Source organism: Catharus ustulatus, chromosome 8 (genome assembly GCF_009819885.2).
Source record: "Catharus ustulatus isolate bCatUst1 chromosome 8, bCatUst1.pri.v2, whole genome shotgun sequence".
In the NCBI taxonomy this organism is placed as follows: Eukaryota; Metazoa; Chordata; class Aves; order Passeriformes; family Turdidae; genus Catharus; species Catharus ustulatus.
In genome coordinates, this window is record NC_046228.1 from 3,849,591 (window position 1) to 3,870,804 (window position 21,214).

Consider the following 21,214-nt stretch of genomic DNA (forward strand, 5'->3'; position numbering starts at 1 on the left):
TGGAGATCACAGGGAGAAGATTGGAAATGCGAGGAGAAGGTCTCTGCCCATGGCAGGGGTGTGGAATGAGGAAACCTCTAAGGTCCACTCCAATCCAAACTATTCTGTGATTCTATGTTGTTAACAACAAAATTCGTTATTAATTATTAAAATATTAATGAAGAATTTGGGCTTTACATGGACTCTGCTCTGTGAGGACCAGAAGTTTTGCCCTTTGCCGGGTTTGCCACTTGGGTGCTGTTGAGGAAGAATCTTCTACCCAAGACCTTTCTGTGGGAATTCTGAACTGGGGATGATGTTCAGGGAGCAGGAAAAAGCCCCTCAACCTTGGTTTCACACCAACCCTGAAACCTGCCCAAGGTGTCAGGGAATAACTATTTAAGTGTAATCATGTGTACTAAGGCTAAACACATATTCAAACTAGACATAAGTATTGTGTATTCAGATTATTCAGATTCTCCAATTATTCCACCTGTGTTGCTCATATTGGAATGAATATTCCTTTGAAATGGGTTTTGCTTTCCAAAAAAATGGGAGGGGATGACAAAGTCATATCATTGCAATGACACCACAGGCTTGACTTTTGCAACAATGAAGTGAAACAGACTTTTTAAAACATGAATTTTATATGAAAAAATAGCTCATGCCAAGTCATTTCTCATAATCACATTTCATTAACAGTAAAGTTAACAAAATCACAATATACAGATTTAGTATGTATTTATTTATATATGTCACTTTGTAATAACCATTAACTCTATGTAATAAAAATATATTACAACATTTGATATGTATCCACAAAGCACAAGCCATTGTAAACAGAACAGACAGCACAGGCCCCATTACTCAAAATCTGAACTCAGCAATAATAATTATTTTGTTGTATTCCTTTAAACTGTAGACACAGATGATTTTAATTGTCTGCATTAATGGATTTGTTTCTCTGGAACATCTCTTAGGAGTCTCTGAGAGTTTAGCTTACCTGGGACCATAAAATCCATGGTAACTCATGGCACTCTTAAGTGTTGTCATTACAAAGAGGTCTGTGCATCCCTTTGTCCATGCAATTTAGAAAGGTTTCATTTATATTCCCATTTTCCCCCTAAATAAATAGCCCCTGTAATCACACCCCATTGTTATACAAAAGAGTTAAATGCAATAAATTATAGTGGAATATTTATAATAATATAATCAAACGCCCTATCTACAGCAGCTATTAATGTTATTTCATATCTTCCTTCAGACTGGCTCTAGGTGTTTTTAGAAATAGGAAACCATCTCTTTTCAATATTTGCAAAACAAAACAAAATACTTTAAAAACACAGACTGAACTTCTTATACCTCTCACGATATGAATGGTCCTTACTCACCCAAGCAACCCCACTGCCCTTGCAGCAAGGAGTTGTAAAACCAGCTCTTAACAATTTTTTAAAAATCAAATCATCTTCTAATAGTCTAATCTAGGGACAAATGTTTATATCCAACTGTGTCTGGAAGGATTGGTAATAGGTTACATTCCTGCAAGAATTCAGAAGGGAACAATAAGTGATTGCCAAATATATGGAAATTTTAATCCTAAAATAATCTTCAAAAAGAAAAAAAATGCTGTGAAAAAAAAATCCAAGGATTAGAAAAATGCCCTGTGTATAAATAAAGTTAATCAAGGCACCTCTTAGTTACCTATTTCTATTTTCCAAGGCAATATGTGATAATAATTTTCAAATGTCTTATCTGGGAAGCCCTATGGTTTCTGCTATAAAAAGACCCATTCTTTAGTCTGGCTGATGCAGGTAGATTTATTTTACTCAAATGAGGCTGGGCACAAGCACAGAGAACTGGTCCCCAACCTTGTCACATGTTTCCTGTGTGACCCTGAGGGCACCAAGCATTTTACTGACTTTTTCCTCACAGAAGTCACTCAATTAATGAGATTTCTTCCTTTGTATCTTTTTTTTTTTCTTTCTGTTGGTCATTGATCCCATTAGCAAAACAGGAGGAGGATTTACCTGTCTGTGCACAAGGGTTTGGTGGTCAGGAGGTAAATTAAAACACTTTGGTGTCTGACAGGGCTTTTTAAAGTTTTTGTTGCAGAGCTGAGAGTAACACAAGTGCAATGCAGAGCAGGACAGTGGGATGGGCAGAAAAGGGAGGGGGCAGCCAGTTCTGCAGCATGGACCTGCTGCATTCCCACTAATATCTCACTGGGATGCTCTGGAATTTCATTAAAAAGTGCTGGATCCAAATCCAGGGGAATGGGGACTTCTGATTTTTTTGCTCTTTGCATGACTTTTAAAGAGGTTTGTTTTAAAGCTCTAATTGTAGAACTACAGTGACTGGAAATCAGTTAATAATGCCAGAAAGATGGAGAGGAGCTTTGGGTGAGAGCAGGGGGAGGCAGGACAAGGGGAAATGGATTCAAACTGACAGAGAGTGGGTTGAGATTGGGATATTTGGGAGAAATTCTTCCCTGTGAGAATTGGGACAGGGTGCCCAGATTTGCTGTGGCTGCCCCTGGATCTCTGGCAGTGCCCAAGGCCAGGCTGGACACTGGGGACAGTGGGGACAGTGAAGGTGTCCCTGCCATGGCAGGGATTGGCACTGGATGGGATTTAAGGTCTCTTCTAACCCAAACCCCCTCTGTGATTCCATGACTCAGTAATAATTCCAAATGTAAATCCTTTTCCTAACATGACTCCATGTGTAAATAATCAACCATATGGACTTGTGCCTTTGGGTACATTGAAACCCTATGAAATAGAATTTCTTCAACAACAACAAAAAAAAAAGTTATTTTACTCCACAATTGCTGTCACAGCCCTGATGATTTTGCTTCTTGGCACACACATTTCTGAAGGGCACTTGGAGCCTGTAGGGCTAATCCTCCTCCTTAGAAATATAGACATTTATGATAAACCACAGCAACTTCTCCAGTTCATGAGCTCAGCAGTGTTTGCTTAAAAACCAACAATCCTAAATACATATTTACACCAAAGACACCAGGAGTACAGGTGAGAAGCTGACATTTTACAGACTGCAGCAGCTCTTTTCTCCATGTAAACTTCTATACCCTCCCAACAGGGACAGCTGCCTTTTGGAGCAGGATGGTTTTCCTAAAAAAAAAATCTTCACCCATTGAAAATGTTTACTATATTGAATGCTGAAAGAACAAAAAGCAAATTAGGAATAAATAGATCTAAGGCTACAATGTCATTGTTGTCAATTATTCAGGTCTGGGGAGGTTAAAAACATAATCCCTGATTCTGCAGACACAAAATCCTGTGCTCAGCCCTCACAATCCAGCAAAGCAAGCACAGTGACTCTGGGATCAGGATCTAACTGAGCTTTCTGTGCTGAGCTGGGATTTTAAGAGTCAAGGAACAAGGAGCTGACAGAGGTGTGAAGGCTCTGTCTTTGTTTTTAAGCTTTGTTTAATCAGAAGAACATTGAGTGTGGGGAGATCTAAGAGCAGTGCAAAGCAATTTCCAAAGTGTTGGTTCAGAGATGTTCACTGCACACCTAAAAATGTGTAGGACAAGCTATTCAGAGCTAATTCATTTAGGATTAAGAGAGGTGAGGGAGCTGTGAAACCTTAGGCATGTAGATCCAGAAAAATTCACATTCCACAAGTGACCTAAACCTCTTGGATTTAAGAATTAGACTCTGGACATTCAAACAACATGAGCAGTTTCCATATAAACCATCTGAAAACCATGAGAGTCTTCCCAAACCCAAAGGGATCCTTCAATGTCAGCTGTGATCCTTGCAGCCTCAGCCCAATCTATGGCACAGGCACAGGGCTTGGACAGGATTTTCACCTTTTTCTTTGGAAGGAGTGAAAGTCTGAGAAACCTGGAGAACTCTCAGGGTGGGAAAAGCTCCCTGCAGCCAAGGAATCCCAAATCACTGCAGCACAGCCAGTTTGTACTTCCCAGCCTCCCATTCCCATCCAGTCCTGCCTCACTTTTGGAACCTCTTAAAGATGTTCTGATAAAGCTGGTTTTCCAAGTTTAGTCTAAAACATCTTCTCAAAGTTATTTTTTAAAAAAATATTCTTGCCAGAAGATTTTACTGTTGACCTGAAGCATACCAAGATTATTTCCTAGAGGCATTGACAAAACTGAGAGGGTAAATCACTGCCAGAGGCAGGGATGGGGCTTTTGGGGGTTTTTGGGGCTTTTTGAGGTCTGGGATGCTGTGATATGTGTGCCTACAGATGCAGCAGTCATCAGGCTCCAGAAGGATTTGTCTGGAGCATTCTCAATCTCCAGGTTTTTGGGGGTTTTTTAGACATAAGGGAAGTTCTAAAAAGTCTGATTTAGGGCTAGTGAAAAGAGGTTTTTAGGGCCATCTACTCAAAGTGTGTGATCAGGGATAGAACTTCATTAGTTATGTGGCTGCCTGACACTGGAAGTGAGCACTTGCACATCAGAGGAACTCCCTAAATCCATTTGTAAATACCATAAAAACAAATAGAGGAGGACTCTATAAACCCTGGATGAAGTCATCTGATGGACCCAATCCTCAGGTGAAACCACCATTATTTTGAGTTATGTCAAGAGAGGGCCTGGTGCTTAAAAATTGTTCAACAAACCCTTATCACTCTCTCATAATTTTGCCAATTGCAATTACCCAGATCTTCACATTCAGACTGGCTCAGGAGTATAAGAGAAACCAGGATCACAATTCACAGTTAGGGCTCTGAAATGATGCAAAAACCATTAAAATGAACAAAGGAAAAAGCTCAGAATCCACAAAACGACACAGTGGACAACATTCTCTCAATCATCTGCCAGTGCTCTGCCTGCCAAATTTACAAGATATGAAGGAAATGTTAATTGAACATGCGTGTGAGGAGCAGCTATTGCATATGGGTCACAGACACAACAAACAGAAAATGCATATTGCCTAAGCAGCTGCCCAGATTTTGCACATGCAGCTCCAGATTTTGGGCACAGGTTGCAGCCAAACTTTACAAACTTTTTCAAAAATATTTAAGTTACAAAGGGAAATTTCCCCACTCCCCCCACCTTGCACACACATGTGTTAGACAAGAGAACAGCTCTGCTCCATGGGCAGAGACAATAAATACTGTGCATTGTTACATTTACCAGCATTATTTGAACTCACTCCAATCAGAGTGTTCTATAGTACATATAATACTCAGCAGACAGATAGTTACTCATATCTACATTCATCACTGAGACACAGGTTTTAGAAAATTTTGCCAGTTGCCTATAAGAATTCAGCTGGAAATCTAGCACTTAACAAGCCACAGTATCATATTTGGAGTATCCTGTAAAATGTCATCAGGAAACGTTGGGGTGGCATTTTTATTTCGTGTACTGAGGCAGTTTGTCAAGCACCAGCATTTACAACTCCTGCTTGCTTCAGATGGTCAAAATATGACAGAGAGCTGATGCAAGGAAGGGGAAATTATATCTATTCTCTGTTATAAGATTAATTATAGAAGAAAGGCACCATGAAAGAGAGACAAATTTTTAAACACATACAAGGGGAGAGATTTATTGCTCATGGTGGGATATAAATCAACCAGTGACTGACTGTGGTACACAAGCATAATGAGACAAGTCCAATGCTGGATTCTCCATCTTTTACTAGACATCCTAAGTGGATTATGTTTTTTTTTTTCTCCTGGGAAATTAGCTTACTCTCTTTGAATTTGAAGGTTTAAATGTTTCTGGAGCTGCCCTTATTGACATACAAACCTCCCACTGACTTTGGCACAAGCTCCATGTGGAAGTTTACAGCAGCTGTGGACTTTCCTGGTGCAATTTAAGTTAAACATGCTCAATATGGAGCTTTTTATCTTTTAAACTCAGTAATAATCAACTTTCAAACGTCCTGTATTCTAATACAATCCAATCATCAATATGTCTTGAATTTCCTATAAAACAAATACTGAACTGGGTGTTTTTATCTATTGCACCTGAGAAAATTATGTTAAGCCTAAGAAGCAAAATGATAAATATGAGGTAGACTATTTAATCTAAGGGCTCATTTGAATGCAGTGTTTTAAATGTTAATTTAAGCTTTCTTTCTGTGGCTATAATTATGTGTGGATTTTAATGTAGTTATGGTATTTTTTATAACTGAAATTAAGAGTAAAGCTGAAATTATTTATTTAAGTGGTAGCTGATAATCTTCAGATAATAACTGAGGTGTTACCCCCATTCTCTGACTTTGGGGTGAAGCCCTCACTGACCCCCCAGTCTGAGCTTTGTATCAGAGACCAGAAAATTCAACAGTGGACATTTTTTGCAACATGCAAAAAATTTCTTTCATTTCTTCCATGAGAGAAGGCGGCAACTAAAAAATAATCCCACATTTTTGACAACTTGAGTTCTTATTTCCTCAGAATGGCATTGACAGCTGGAATATGAGCAGGGATAGATGGCAGCACAGCCAGTTGTGTCAGCTGTTATTGAAGCTGCCATTGCATTCATGAAGCCTAATTAAGCAAGCCTATTTTAAAATCTGGGCAGGCATCTGAGTGCATGGTAAATGTTAATAATGTTCCTGTGCAGAGCTGCAATCCAGAGCTATAAAGGTTTGTACTGACACCTCCAGAGATTTGCGCATTCAGATGTGGATTCAGATTATTGGCTCCACTTTCATGGTGGAGAGGGGGGCCTATTATTTGTGCTCCATTTGCTTTGGAAATTATACTTGAAACTCAGATTCAGGCTCATCTCTCCTTTAAGTAGGAAAAAGCCCCATGATTAATAACTCCTCAGCAAAAGAGATTTGTTATTTTTCCTCCTGGGCACAGGGCCCAGATCTGCAGCTTTGGGCAAAATCCAGCTATTCAGAGCTCAGATATATGGAAGGTAGGCAGGAGGCATCCTGACCTTTCCACCCTGTCTACCATTTGTCTTTTCCTGAAATTTAATGGAGAGAATATTAGTGGGATTCTATGTAAATAACTTAAAAAGATTAGAGAAGACATGGCTGAATCCAGCACACTCCAAAAGTGATTTTTATCTTCCTTCAATTCTATGGGATTCTTCCTAAAATATATATCAGAAAAGGCTGAACTGCATTGGGCACTGGATAAATATTTAGATTTTTTTTTTAAGCTTTTCCCACTAAGATATTTCCTACACACAACCTTCTCAAGCCACTAGGGTGGGGTGGTTTTTTAAAGCCACATTGGCAGCTACATCAGAGAGAGCTTTACCTGCAGCCAATGACAAACACAGCACAAATATCCCCGGGCAGCTTTTTAGAATAATCTTGTGCCAGCAGCAGTTTGCTCCCATTACTTTCACAAATCCCTCTGCTGAGGACTGGTTTGTTATCTATAGATGCAGCTGCTGATGGAAATCAATGGGAGATTTGTATTTATGGAGCCTGCAGGACCAGGGATCAATAGCGCTCTTCCAGTCAGAGGGAGGAGATGATCCAGAGCAGCCTGGATGGTCCTGGGCTGCTGCAGGGACATGATCTGGGCTTCACCCTGCCCACAGCTGAGGAGAGCTGCTAGGGATGGGCCAGGTTGGACAAATCTCACCCTGTGTGTGCCCTGCCAGGCTCCTCACTCGCTGAGCTGCGGGACGCTCCGGCCGTGCGGCTCCAGCGCCGAGGAGTTGATGGAGCTTCTCTTGAGGATCCTGTTGATCATGTCCTTCCACGTCTTCTTGTACTGGTGCCGCAGCAAAGAGTACACAAAAGGGTCTGAGACAGCTTTGCTGTAAGCTAAGCACTTGGAGATGATCCCCCAGTGGGAGTTGATGTGGACCACGGAGGATAATTCAACAAGTCTGGGGAAAGAGGGAGGGTGAGGGAGTGAACATTAAAAATCACATGAACCCACCCCAAACCCGCAAATTATTGCTGGGTAACTGCAACAAAACTATAGAAAAGAAATCCCTACTCATGAAAATGTGTATGTTGTTCTCCTCTTAAAAATTTTAGAGGCTGCAAATGTAAACTTGGGGCCTTGATCTCATGGAAGTCAAATTCCTCTACTGTGAGCAACCCAAAAACCCAGCATCAGTCTGACCTCGTGGTTCTAGGTCCCCTCCAACCAGCTCTCTTGGCCAGCCCAGCCCCTAGAGAGAGTTCTATGTCTTTAAACAGTTTGTCTGAGTTGTAGAAGCAAAATTCATCCCTGAGAGATGGATTGTACCTGGAATTAAAAAACTGGCCAGTTCAAAGGGCAAGGATTCATATTTGCAACAAAATTTTAAATAATATGGGGAGAGGGAGAGGGAAGAGCTGCATATACTGCTCATACCTAGCCCAGAGATTTCACTATGTACTGAGAGAGCATTTTTGACAGGGAAATATTGATAACTCCCCACGTCTTTGTGCACCATCAAAGGGCACTCTGTTCAATATGCCTCTATGGCTGTTAAAACTATTGATTTTTATAGAGGTCAACCAGCCACGTGTGCTGTTACAGAGCCCCACATGGCAGAGCAGAGCTTTGCTGGACCTGGCTGCAGCAGCAGATGGGATTACAGTAAATTCACGAATACAAGCCGCACTGAATATAAGCCGCATCTCTGGGTCTTGGCAAACATTTCGGGTTTTGTCCATAGATAAGCCGCACACGAATATAAGCCGCTTTGTCGTTCGCAGCGAGGACCTGCGTGCAATTATTAACAGAACGGCGGGAGGGCGGGGTTTACTGGCTGAGCTAAGGCTGTGCAGGCTCGGCCCGCTAGGGGCCGCTGACGGGGCCAGATGGCCCAGCCCGGCGCTGCCGCTCGGGGCCCGCCGCCGCTGCCACTGGGCTCGGTCACCCCGGGTCGGCGCTGCCCCGCGGTGGCAGGCAGGGACGGAGCTTCCCCTGCTCCTACGGCAGCGGCGGCGGGCGGGGACGGAGCTTTCCCGCGCCCGTGGCGCCGGCGGCGGGCAGGGACGGAGTTTCCCCGCTCCTGCCGCGGCGGGCGGGGACAAAGCACCCCGTCGGCTCCCCGGGCCACGGCAATGGCTGCGCGGGGCTCCCGTCGGCTCCCCGAGCCGCGGCAATGGCTGCGCGGGGCTCCCGTCGGCTCCCCGAGCCACAGCAATGGCGGCGCCGGCTTCCCCCACCCTCGCCGGGCCACGGCAATGGCGGCGCCGGCTTCCCCCCCCCTCCCCGGGCCGCGGCAATGGCGGCCCGGGTCTCCCCCCTCCTCCCCGGGCCACAGCAATGGCGGCGCCGGCTTCCCCCCCCTCCCCGGGCCGCGGCAATGGCGGCCCGGGTCTCCCCCCTCCTCCCCGGGCCACAGCAATGGCGGCGCGGGGCTCCCGTCGGCTCCCCGAGCCGCGGCAATGGCTGCGCGGGGCTCCCGTCGGCTCCCCGAGCCGCGGCAATGGCTGCGCGGGGCTCCCGTCGGCTCCCCGAGCCACAGCAATGGCGGCGCCGGCTTCCCCCACCCTCGCCGGGCCGCGGTAGGGGCGGCCCGGGTCCCCCCTCTCCTCCCCGAGCTGCAGCAATGGCGGCGCCGGGCCCCCCCCGTCTCTCCCCTGGGCTGTGGCAGAGGAGGAAAGAGAGCTCTCCCGCCTCTCTCCCCGCCCCCCGTGCTCCCTGCAGGCAGCCAGGCTCCACCCGCGGTGCAACAAAGTAGCGATTTGTAACAATCGCAAAATGCCGACTTTGCAGCTGCTCGGCTCAGCACTCTGGCAGGCACTTCTGAGGTTGTATTAGCCGCTCCTGATTATTAGCCGCATTTCCGGTTTAGGAGCAAAATCTTAGTCAAATTGGTGCGGCTTGTATTCGTGAAATTACTGTAAATCTGCCTGGGAAATACTGGCTCAGGTTTCTCCAGACAAGGAGCATCCTGAAGGGTGGTTCCTGCAGCAGCAATGACAATAATCTTGGTATTGAAGCAGTTTAGAGATGAGGATTTTTATTCCTCAGTCATTTTATTTCCATTCTATAACCTTCCACTACAACATAATATTTAAAATAATGCTGGCAGATGTCACAGTCCAGTCAATGTGAGGGACATTTCAGGTGACAAGGGAATGTCACATGGAAATACTTGGGAATTGTTTGTGCCACTCCCAGCAGCTCAGCAGCTCTGAGGTCCCAAAGAACCCTCATCTGTCCCATTTGTCCCTCATTTCAATTAAACAAATGTTATTTCAACCTCTCCTTGTAATTCATGGTCCTTATCTCTCCTACAAAGATCAGAACTGAGACATGATTTTCATCTGCTCAAGTTTCCAGGTGGTCTCACCCAGTGTAGTCTCTCTTTAATGAAATGCAACTTATGGCATCCACGTTAACATGTTCTAAAATGAGAATTGACAATTTGGAAATTAATCATCTACCCAGTCATATTTACTTTGTAATGTGCCATGAGCCATCCTTGTTGTTCTCCACTTCATTTATTCGATGCCTGCTTCACATTTTGAATTTCATCATGCTGGATTTCACTTGGATGATTTATTTTTACTGAGTGCTTTACAGATGTGAATTTGATTATGTTTAATTAAATTCAGCGGATGCCTTGAATAAGCAAAATATGACAAATTTGTGTCTGAGGCTCTGTCAGTCAGTTCTATGAGACATTAGCAATCTCCATTTAAAGCACATCAAGTAGACACTTCAAGCCTAGACTTGCTAATTTTACCTTCATTGACTGATCAAATGAAAAGCCCACACTTTTATTAACAAAATCTTAAATATTTTCCTTGCGTTCTGTAAGCTCCCTTGACATTTACACATTTTTCAATTCTCATGTACTCTTTTTTATGGTAAATTAAGTTTGCTGTTCTGAAGCAGCAAACACAGAAATGTAGCCAAACCCTGAGCTGTGCATTTCCATTTCATGTACAAACAATTAAATGTCAGCCTTTCAAGGCATATCACAGGATTTATTGCCTTTGAAAGGTTTTGTTTCTCATTTGTGAGGGAAATTATATGCACAGCTTCCATTTTCATGAAACGTTTCAACCTAAAAGAAGACATTTTCAGTGAAGGAACATTAATATTTCAGTGCTACCTGTAAATTAAATTTTACAGTATCAACTACATAATTCCCTGGCTTGCTTTCATAAGCCTCTCTTCTACTCTCTGGTCTTCAAACCCTTTTTTATTTCAAAGCTGTAAGCTCTTTTTCTGTGATATATTGTTCATATTTTAGAAGCTTATAACAGTGTAGATTGTGTCATTTCACATGGCTAGCCAATTATTTTATTTCCCCTTCAGTAAACAAACGAGAATGCCATGTTGAAGAGTGTGACCTTGATCTCTGCACACATAATGCACACTGGAAATCCTTTATTTACATGTGCAGTTAATCACTACACTAAAATATTTCACTGAGCGTGTGCCCACCCAGCTGGGATGCTGAAATCACAGAATTCTGAGCTTCTTGTGTGCCCAAGCAGGATCTGCAAATGCAGAGGGCAAACAACAGTTTAAAAACAAACAACAGTTTACAAACAGGGTTTGCTTACCCTCTATCCCCCAGAGATGATACAACAGAATTTTAATCATCTTCTGCCTGTTCGACCATCCTCTTCTGTAACCTGAGGGCTTGGGACTGTGAACTTCTGCCTGCTATTACTTCAGGATTTTTAATTTAAGGCAAATTTCCTCACACGTTGACAGCACTTATTAACTTACATGAGGGAAGTTCTGTATTTCAGTATGAAATGCCTGGAGTTGGAAATGAATATTAGAAACTTGTACAACTTATCTTCATTTTTCTTATGAAAAAGTTCCTTGGAGAGAAAAGGTTTGGAGCAAGTATATTTAATTGCAGAATGATAAATACAGCAAAGAAAGAGATGTGTACCAGTGGATTATTTAGAAAACAAGAAACAAGCTTTGCCTAGAAATATCTAATGTGGGGGATTACCCCTGCCATGGTGGTAAAGTGGAAACACTGGATCAAATACACTCAGATTCTGGTCATCCACTGAGCTAATTAGAAAGGTGTTCTCTTGATAAATGAAGTGCTGAAAAAAAATTTTATTTTTACCTCAATTTGATCTGAAAAACTCTGGTTTACCCAGAGAAGCATTTATCTGTCTGGGGTCATGAGCACACCTCCTTCACTCCTTCACAGAATATTTTTAGTGTGGAAACAGGAGGATGTGATAGTAAAACCTTGTGCTTTGCTGCTGTCAACCCCCAGCTCAGGGAGTGCTTAAAGCGTGTTTAATTGAAATATATTGCTGATTAGGAGAGGCTGAGCCAGGCACTCCCTCTCCTGACTTCTGTCCACAGCTTGAACTGTGATTGATTGTGCCTCTCTTGAGAGTGCAAAGCACTGGATGTAGTCCAGAAATTACAGCTTGCTCACACATTAAAATCCAATTTTCCCGATCCCCTCGGAGCGCAGGGAAGGCAGGGATGAGTGTCCTGGAAGTGTCCAGAGAGGTGTCTCAGGGAGCTCCAGAGGGAATTCCCCTCAGCCTGCTGTGCAGGGATCCCTTTGCACATGTCAGAATAAAAAAGGCCAGGGAGGTGGGAGACTTCTCCCCTCCTGACATGTCTGACATGTCCCACCCTACCCCAAAACATCCTCAGGATGCACCCAGGACCCTGCAATTGTCCTCTCCTCACCAACACCCTCTGTGCTGTTCCTCAGCAGCAGAACATTAAAGTGATCTTGGTACAGGCTAAAAGCAGGAGGCTCAGGATTTCTCATCCCCCTTTTCTGCATCTTCAGGCTACTGGGACACAAACAGGAGTGAAGAGGAGGTGGGGAGGTGGTGCCTGAGTGCTGAGATGCCTTTGGAGGAGCACAAAAATACTCCTGGCAGATCTGGTTAGAGCACTCAGTGTCACTGATGAGCTGCCTGGGACTGGGAGGATTTTCTTTAAGTTTAGAGACCCAACATGAAATGAAAATTAACAATTTGCAAAAAGACAAATACTTTAATATATTACAGCTTGAGAACTAAGGCTAAATGTCCTTTCATACCATTTAAGTTCATGGCTTGCAGTGGTGTCTTGTGGCCACAAAGTAAAAGTGAAGGTAGTTCTAGTAAATTACTTTAATTTTTGAATTTAGGGTATTACACTGCATTGGAAAAGCTCAAGGTTGGCCAAATGTTCCAAGATTTTTCAATGATTTTTTTCAAGGTGAATCTGAGTTTGACTGAGGTCAGCCCCACTAATTTCTACTTAATAGTACTGGAATAGGAGATACCTTAACTTTTTTCCCTTTTCTCTGTTGTGCATAGCAGCATCTCAGTTTTTTCCAAAATCTTATAATAAGGAATGCAAGCTGTAAATTTCCTTCAACAGCTAGATAACATTTTTTTTTCTGGATGTACTCACTTCCTAACACTTTTTATTTCATATGAGAAATTTAGAGTTTCCCACAGGAGCTATTTCCAAAGATAAGCTGGTGGATAGACATCTACCATAAATCACGAGGAGATTTTTCAGTTATGAGCCAGAACAGCTTTGATATTTGATATTTATGACTAATAAACCCTACCCAATCAGACAAAACTGTTGTTTAACTGTGGACCATGTTCTCACCTCTTGCTGAATCTTGTTGACCAAATTTTTACAGTCTGAGCTATTCAGGAGAGTGTTTCCCTGGAGATCAACCCTGGAGTGGGAAGTCATTCAGAGCAGTAGGTGACAACAAAATAAAAAGTCTGCAAAACCTTATGGACTGACTTCCTAAATGCCTCCCTTGCAAGCAGCACTTTGACAGGGCTGAGTGAGCAGAGTGCATCAGGCCTGGGTGGAGAAGCACTGAGACATTTTCCACCATTTGTTAGCCCAGTAAATGCAGCCTCTGCTACGGGAGTGGGAACTCATCAGATTTGCACAGGAGATTGGAATCCTGTTCTGGCTCAGAGTGCCCCAGTTCCCTGAGTCAGGAGTGCATCTCTGCAGCCTTTTCCAGCATGCAGGTTCCCACTCACCTGGTGATTACATAAGGTGCAAAGCAAAGAATGAAAGTACCAATAAAGGTGCTTATTTTCTTCGTCGCCCGCTGCCTGCGCCTCCTCTGCTCTTCGAGACAGCGCTCCCGGACACTGTGACATCCAACACAAACAACAACATCAGTCACAGCAGCAGCTCACAATCTGCAATGGCTTCACCATGGAGTGGTGGAGAACAATCTGGTTTAATTGCAGAAATAACAGGTGCACTGCTTTTAAACACCAAATATTAATGCGTTGTAATCTTACCCTCCACAAAGTTACTGACAAACACGTGGTTGTATGTTTGTGTGCACACACCCCCATTATATCAATTGATCTGGAGTAAAATTGGTGGAATTCATCCTTGAATTCAGTTTGCATCTACTTTTTGAACTACTGTGAGCTGTATTTGCAGGCAAGATGATACTCAGAGATTTAGCAAATATCCAGAGTGGGACAGGCAGCACACTTCTTCCCTAGAAACAGCAATTCCTTGGAGAGGAGGAACTTCCCAGCAAGATAACCACCAAAACAGCAACATCATATGGGAAAAAGAGCCCTGAACCTTCAGAGCTGTCACTGTGTCCCATAGCTGTGAGCTGTGTGGCCATAAAAATTCCATCAGACCTGCAGGGCTGCCATGCAGAATGCTCCACAAAGCTGCAATTGTTCCATAAATCCACAGCCCTGAGATATCCTCATTCCTCACCTCAAACCAGCCCTGTTTCTAACTAGGCAGGTGCAAATTACTCACACCTTGGGGTTTTTTCCTGCCTATGGTATTTTAGGACAAGAACCTTTCCTATGAGAAAAGGAGAGCTCTGAATGCCCTCAATGTGCCAGCAAGGAACACTGGGCTGAGACCTTGCTTTCAGTGCAAAAAATCCCTGAAATCAGCTCATGAAAACTCTGATTAATGTGAAAGCTCATCCTCTTCCTCTGTCTGCCTCCTGTGCTCCCCATGATGTCAGGGGGAAGGGGATGAGCTCCTGTCTGCTCCAGGCAGGTGGGCTGGGCAGCCCTGGTGTCTCCCACCTGTGCCTCAATAAATCCCCTTGGAGAGGGCACAGCAAAGCCATCCTGAGCCCCTCTCAGTGCACAGGGCACAGCTGCCACAGATCTCACAGTGACAGTCACTTCTCAGCCAAACTGACTGGTTATATATATATATAAATATTTTTAAACCCATCTGCTTGGCATTGGTCTTCCCATTTCTGTTGTAAATTTTTAATTGATGACTCACTCTCAGGCTCCACTCTCTCACAGCTCTGAGGCTCATGGCCATACCCTTACATTATTTACTTCATCTGTGAATGTTTTATCAACATCCAAGCACATGTTGTGTCCTGAGGATCTCAGTGGGTTTCAGTGATCTTTGTGGCAATGAGTGCCTTTGGTTGTCTTAAAGAAAAAGTCTTTCTTTTGTTCCATTCTAAATTTGGTCTTACATTGCCAGCTATCACAATGTAATGAAATAAATACTGGAGGAAAAGTTTGTTCTTCTAACAAATTGTCTTTCTCTAAAAGAATATGACACATTTAAAGGTCTTACATGTTCTATGTGTGAGTGATTTGCAGCTAGAAATGACAGCTGAGAAGGGAAAAAAATCCACCTTTTCAAGGGAACCTATGTGCTTTAATTCTGCAAGAGCTGTGGAACTTGGAGTATTTTTACGTGCAGAAAAAATAATCTGAGAGTTTAATGAGCTTTCTTTAAGACCTTGTGTCCTTTAATTCAAAATACCCATGGCAATACAGGAAAGTGAATCTCCAAAGCAGGTTCAATTAAGGTGTTGTTAGGGAGGAGAGGGTGGTGTAATTTTTGTCTCTGTTTCCCCAGTTACATCTTTTCCCTTCTGGCACATGCAAAGCTGTCTCTCACTCCTGGAGCTCACCCATGACTGTCCTGGTAGACTTAAGCCCATTCCTTGTGTTCAGGATTTCCAGATGTATCCAATAAATACCACATCACAGAGGAAGGTTTTTTATCTCACTTCTTCATGTAGACATTGTACACAGATGAATATTTTGTTTTTGCACACACTTCCATGCACTAAGATAAGACACATGTGAGTTCCAGTAGTGACATCAGTAACAGAACAGGATTATTGACTGAGCTTCCATTTAAAATGTTTAATATCCTGGAAAATCTGAACTATATCCCTTTGAAGGTTTGGTATTTTAAACAAAGTTTATGGGATATTGCACCTTAAGATGTGCAGAGCTGGATACACCAAAAAGATAGTATAGATAATTTGAATTAAGAAATACATGGCTTAAGCACTTAAGTGAAGTTTTGCCTAATTCTCCTACAATACCCAAGATATTTTGGTCCTAAGAACCAAGAAAAAGCAGGATCTACTAAAGCCTGAGCTAACTTGAAATGCCACATGCCCTAAAACATTCACACAAATTTGCAGGGTGTTTGGAGCTTTCCTTTGTGCTCATTTTGAATGATCTTCAGGAGATCACTCGTTTCTTTCTAAGTCACAGGTAATAAAGCCATCTGTCACAACACTGTCACCAGACCCCCCTGCGGGTACATTCTGAGTCATAGGAAGCAGAAAATTGTCTGTACTCATTTCCCAGAGTTGAAACCGGACCCTGCAAAGAGCCAGAGGAGTCAGAGTGGTCTGAAGGGGGATTGCAAAGTTTGTTCTCTCATCTGCAGTACCTGTGCTGTCAGGTACTACAGAGCAGCCTGGAATTGCCTGGTACATCATGCAAATGATGCCTTTGTTGTGTCAGGCATTTCTGAGCATCACTGAGTGTTCCAGCAGAGCTGCAGCCCCCGTGCAGCTCTCACAGGAGGGAGGGTGACCTGAGATCTGCCCCTTCCAGCAGTAGGGCTGGCACTGGTGAGAGCAGCCCCTCCAGGGGTCAAATCAGCCACCAGTTCTGGAGGGTAGGGAAGAGACTAAAACTCTCCTTTCTTAGAGAGAGGCATGACAACAACCTGATGCCAGAGGTAAAGGCAGTGGGGCAGGTTCCTCACAGCAAAGTGCTGCACAGCTCTGATTCCCCTGAAGAGAGGGAACCATTCCCACAGCCCCACCGCATCCATCCCGCAGAGAAAGGATCACAGAATGCACCAACACCCTCAAATCAACCTCAGCCAGAAAAAATGCAGAGGAGGAGAAGCAGCACTGAGATTTTTGCCCTTTTACTAAACTTTGCTGTGCAGTCCAGGCATTCTTTCAGCATTAGGCAAAACGAATGGGGTTTCAGACAGCGCTGGTGGGTTTATGGCACTTTCCTGGGAGTAACCAGCACATCTCCTCATGCTCAGGAACTAAGGCAGTCGAGGCACAGTCCATCAACCAGACAGCACGTAGGGCAGGAGGGTGTTTTTCCCTCAGTGTGACTTGGGGAATAAGGGAAGATTTATACCTGTATTTCTCAAGAACGGCAGTGAGACTTGCCCAAAGTTCTGCTCTGCATTCTTGGTCAAGAGACAGCTCACAGAGCTTAACAGGAGAATTCTGAGCAAATGTTTCTGTTCCTCTAAAATGTCCTGCTCCTTCCAGACTTATTTGTCTTATCCTCAGGCATCCCCAAGCCATGACCTGTGTTTGAGGACAGCCACATGTGCTCTGAGCCCTGCAGCTCTGCTCCTGGCTGCCTGCAAAGGGAGAGGCTGCTGGAGCAGAGGGGAGCAGGGATGGGCAGATGGGATGTGGGACTGCCCTCTCTGTCTGCTCTCTGCTCTCCTCTCCTCCTGGCAGATTTCTTCCCTGTGTCACACACCACGCCTGCATCCCTTCCAGATCTATACATCGATTATTCATGCAAGATTTGTGGCTTGTGCATAATCCCTGGTGTGACTTTTGCACACATTCCTCTCCCTGTTTGGTTCTTGCCTTCCAGCCCACAAGCCTGCCAGTCCCTGGGGACTTTTCTTCTCTTGTCTTGAGGCACAAGGGACTTGCCTAAAATCTCTCATTTGAAATAAGCTTTATACATCCCTTGTTTGTCACATTAACACTGCTGCTGAATTCTCTCTCACTTAAGGTTTAAGTATGGGCGTTCGAGCACATGAATTTTGCAGATGTAATTCCCTTAAGGATTCTGCCTTCAGGAATGATAAAGTTACTGAGAGCACAGCAACGGGGAAACTGCTGGGGAAAGGAGCAGCAGGCAGTGCTCAGCTTCCCTTCCAAACTCCAAGGGACATGTGCAGCCTCCTCCCTCTCAGGGATCCAGCAACGGGATTTGGGCTGACAGTGCCCAAAATATGCAAAGCTATCACTAAATCCACCTTGAGAGACAAAGGGCAGAGATCTGATCACTGTCTCAAAGGAAAGTGCATGCTTGGCCAAAACTGCCTGTTCTTTTGCTCTCCCTCCCAAAACAAAAAATGAGTCCTGCAATCAGAGAATTAGACACGAGTGAAAAGGAACATGCAGAATAGAAACCTGCTGAGAGGATGTGCTTTTCCCCCCATCCCCTGCTGTGAGACAGATTAGTCTCTGTTCACCACAACCCTGAGCCCCCTCCTCAGAGCTGCTGAACTCACCTGGGGTGGATGTCCACGAGCAGCACCAGGGTCTGCATGGTGATCACGTCGATCCGCTTACAGTGGAACCGTGCCACCTTCAGCACTTTGAGATACGTGAAACACAGCACTACCAGGGACAGCAGGAAGCTGAGGGCGTGAAAGACCCCAGTGAAAATCACAAACTGTGTCCTATCCTCCGGTCTCTTGTTGTAGAGCGTGCAGGAGGCGTAGAGGTGATGGAAACCCACCCAGGAGAGAGAAGCTGCCACGATGGGGAAGGACGCCGAGTGCAACCACGTGTAGCTCAGAATGAGAGCAGCATCTCTGTACCTCATCTTGGAGTGATAACTTAGAGGGAAGACCACAGCAATCCACCTGTCAATGCTCAAAGCTGCCATGCTCAGCATGGAGTTGGTGGTGAGGAAGGTCTCCAGGAAGCCCACAGCGTGGCACACCTCATCTCCTCCCGGCTGACCTTTGTAAATGATCCCAGCCAAGGTCAGGGGCATGCTGGACACGGCCATCAACAGGTTGCAGAAGGTGAGGTTGAGGATGAACAATCCCGGGACCTGCTTGCGGATGTCGGCGCTGTACAGGAAGCACACCAGCACCAGCACGTTGGCCAGCAGGGCCACGAGCATCAGCAGCACCACCACGAAAGCCAGGAGCAGCTCCCAGATGCTCATGGTGCGGCCACTCACAGCAGGGACATCTCCGAAACTGCGCCGCGCCGGCACCGGGGGACCATGGTGCGAGGTGTCCCCAGCTCGCCCTCGTCCCCAGCCTCACCCCCCTGCATGCCCTCCGTGCTTTTGGAGGAGCTGCAGCTTTCTCCTCCAACCTCCCCCTCCTCGCTGCTCCTTTCCACGTCAACGCTTCCCGAGACGTGCACAAAAGCACTGGGAATGCCCATCAAACTGCAAGGAGGGCTTAAAAAATATCAGCAGGACTGAACCACTGTCTGCTGTCGGTCCATTTGGAGGAGAGCACGTTATTCTGGGAAGCTGCTCTCCTGAGATCCCTGGTTATCAGCCCCAAGCTTGCGAGCAATCCACCGAGTGAATTGTGCTCTTTCTCCCTTGCTCTCTGCCTCTCTCTCCCTCTCTGTCTTTCTCTCCCCTCCCCTCTCCTCCAACCCTCACTCCCTTCCAGGCTGAATGTAACCTGCTTTTTATGATCACAGATAAAAACCCCATTAATGGATTAAAGCATGCACACTGCTGGTGATTCGCAAACGTGATTATGTCATCCCTGCTCCACAACCCCTCCCCTTCTCCTTGCGACCGTGACTAGACTTTCCTCAAGAGAAATCCCATGCTTTCATTTAATTCATTTAGCCATTAATTTGCAAACAAGCCTTGTAGCCGAATTCCTGCGCTCCAGCGTGTTCCCTACATTTCAGAGCATCACTTGCAGTGCTCTCAGCCAGGGCAGGGGCTTTCTTTTCTCTTCATTAGCTGGGGGGAAATGGATATATTCTGCTACTTCTGTGGAGCTGTCATTAGCTACGGGAATGGTTTTACTGCTCGGGTTCAGCACTTTGCAGCTCGTTGTCTCCAAATACCGATTGCTTCCCCTCCTTTAAAAGCAGGGAAATCCAAGCCCAGATGCCAGAGCCTCATGCCCAAGGTCACAGAGCAGGTGAGGGGCAGAGGCAGCATCCTGCTGCAGGTGCCTTTATTCACTCAGCCTTTCTCCTCTCCAAGAGTTTCTCCTTCCTCCTAACCAAAGCCTCCCTCCCAGTGAGGGTGAGCACCCTGTGAGATCAAAACTAAAAAGCAGCTTGGCAAAGGAAATAGGAATGAGTCTGACTTGCACGTAATTAGGTGTCAAAATTAAGTTTGTTTTAAAGGACGGAGCGGGAGCTGTTTTCTCATCGCTTCTCCTGTCTCTTTAAATCAGTTTTAACTGGGGAGGCTGAGAGTTTGTGAGCAATCAGGGCAGCTTTCTGATCAAGGCAGCCAAGCTTTAATCCCTGCACAATAAGAAGGCAAAAGGATACCCTGCAGCACAGTTATTGGGGCTTAGTGAGTGGCTTTGCACGTGTAGGAGAGCTGGATGCTCGGGCAGTTTTCCCTCCAGAGCTGAGCATCTCTGCACACAGCAGCTGTTCACTGCAGCTCAGGAGCAGAGCTGGCACCCTGCACGCTGCCACAGCTTGGCATGGTGGGGAAAAAACCATCTTCAGCTTTGGTTTGTTTTGTTTTCAAAGGGCAGGCTTTAAAGGGCTGACAGAGTCATCCAAGGAGCAGCTCGGGGTGCAGAGCCCAGGGCTGTCCTCAGCCCTGTGTGCAAACTCCTCATGCTGAGGGGATCAGGACAGAACTACAGTGTCTGTCTCTTTTCCAAAGTCAGGGAAAAGGTGGAGTGACCATCCCTGGAAATGTTCCAAAAATGTGTGGATGTGGCATTTGAGGACGTGGCTTAGTGCTGAACGTGGTGCTGGTGATTTGGTTGATGGCTGGACTTGATCTTAAAGGGATTTTCCAACCTTAGATTCCATGAGAAAAGCCTAGAGGTGACCCCTTCTTTAAACACAAGGGGTTGTTCCACTCTTAGAAGAGGTGGACTGAGGAAATGAGGGAGAAGATGAAGGTTTTGCTGCTCACAGCAGCAGAACCTCAGCAAGTTTCCTCCTTGGGATAGCCCAGCTCAGAGGGCTCTCCTGGCATCAACAGCCTGGGCAGGGTGTCCCAGGGACAGCTCAAAGCCTTAAAGCTCAGATAAAGGCAGCTTCAGGACTACTGGAAGGTGCTGTGTGAGCTGCAAGTCACTGTGAAGAAAAATGTGGGAAAAGTTGCTGGGAAGAGCAGGGAGGAAAACATGGGAAATCCTGGTGATACAAATATGAGAGGCAGG

General features: G+C 45.1%; 1 protein-coding gene across 1 annotated transcript; it reads right to left on the reverse strand.

Annotated features, from left to right (window-relative positions):
• Positions 1–2,865: 2,865 nt before the first annotated feature.
• Positions 2,866–19,537, reverse strand: GPR26 (G protein-coupled receptor 26). The gene is made up of 3 exons (XM_033066397.1): positions 18,374–19,537; positions 13,855–13,968; positions 2,866–7,781 (listed from the first exon to the last, which is right to left on the reverse strand). Exons 1-3 carry the CDS (start codon positions 19,039–19,041, stop codon positions 7,556–7,558), a joined length of 1,008 nt encoding a protein of 335 aa, XP_032922288.1. The 5' UTR covers positions 19,042–19,537; the 3' UTR covers positions 2,866–7,555.
• Positions 19,538–21,214: the final 1,677 nt, after the last annotated feature.

Coding starts and splice junctions, on each gene's coding strand:
- GPR26 (XM_033066397.1), bottom strand. CDS start 19,041: ATGAGCATCTGGGAGCTGCTCCTGGCTTTCGTGGTGGTGCTGCTGATG. Junction 13,969..18,373: donor CTCGTGGACATCCACCCCAG/GTGAGTTCAGCA, acceptor TGGATGTCACAG/TGTCCGGGAGCGCTGTCTCG. Junction 7,782..13,854: donor GCACCTTATGTAATCACCAG/GTGAGTGGGAAC, acceptor CTCTTTCCCCAG/ACTTGTTGAATTATCCTCCG.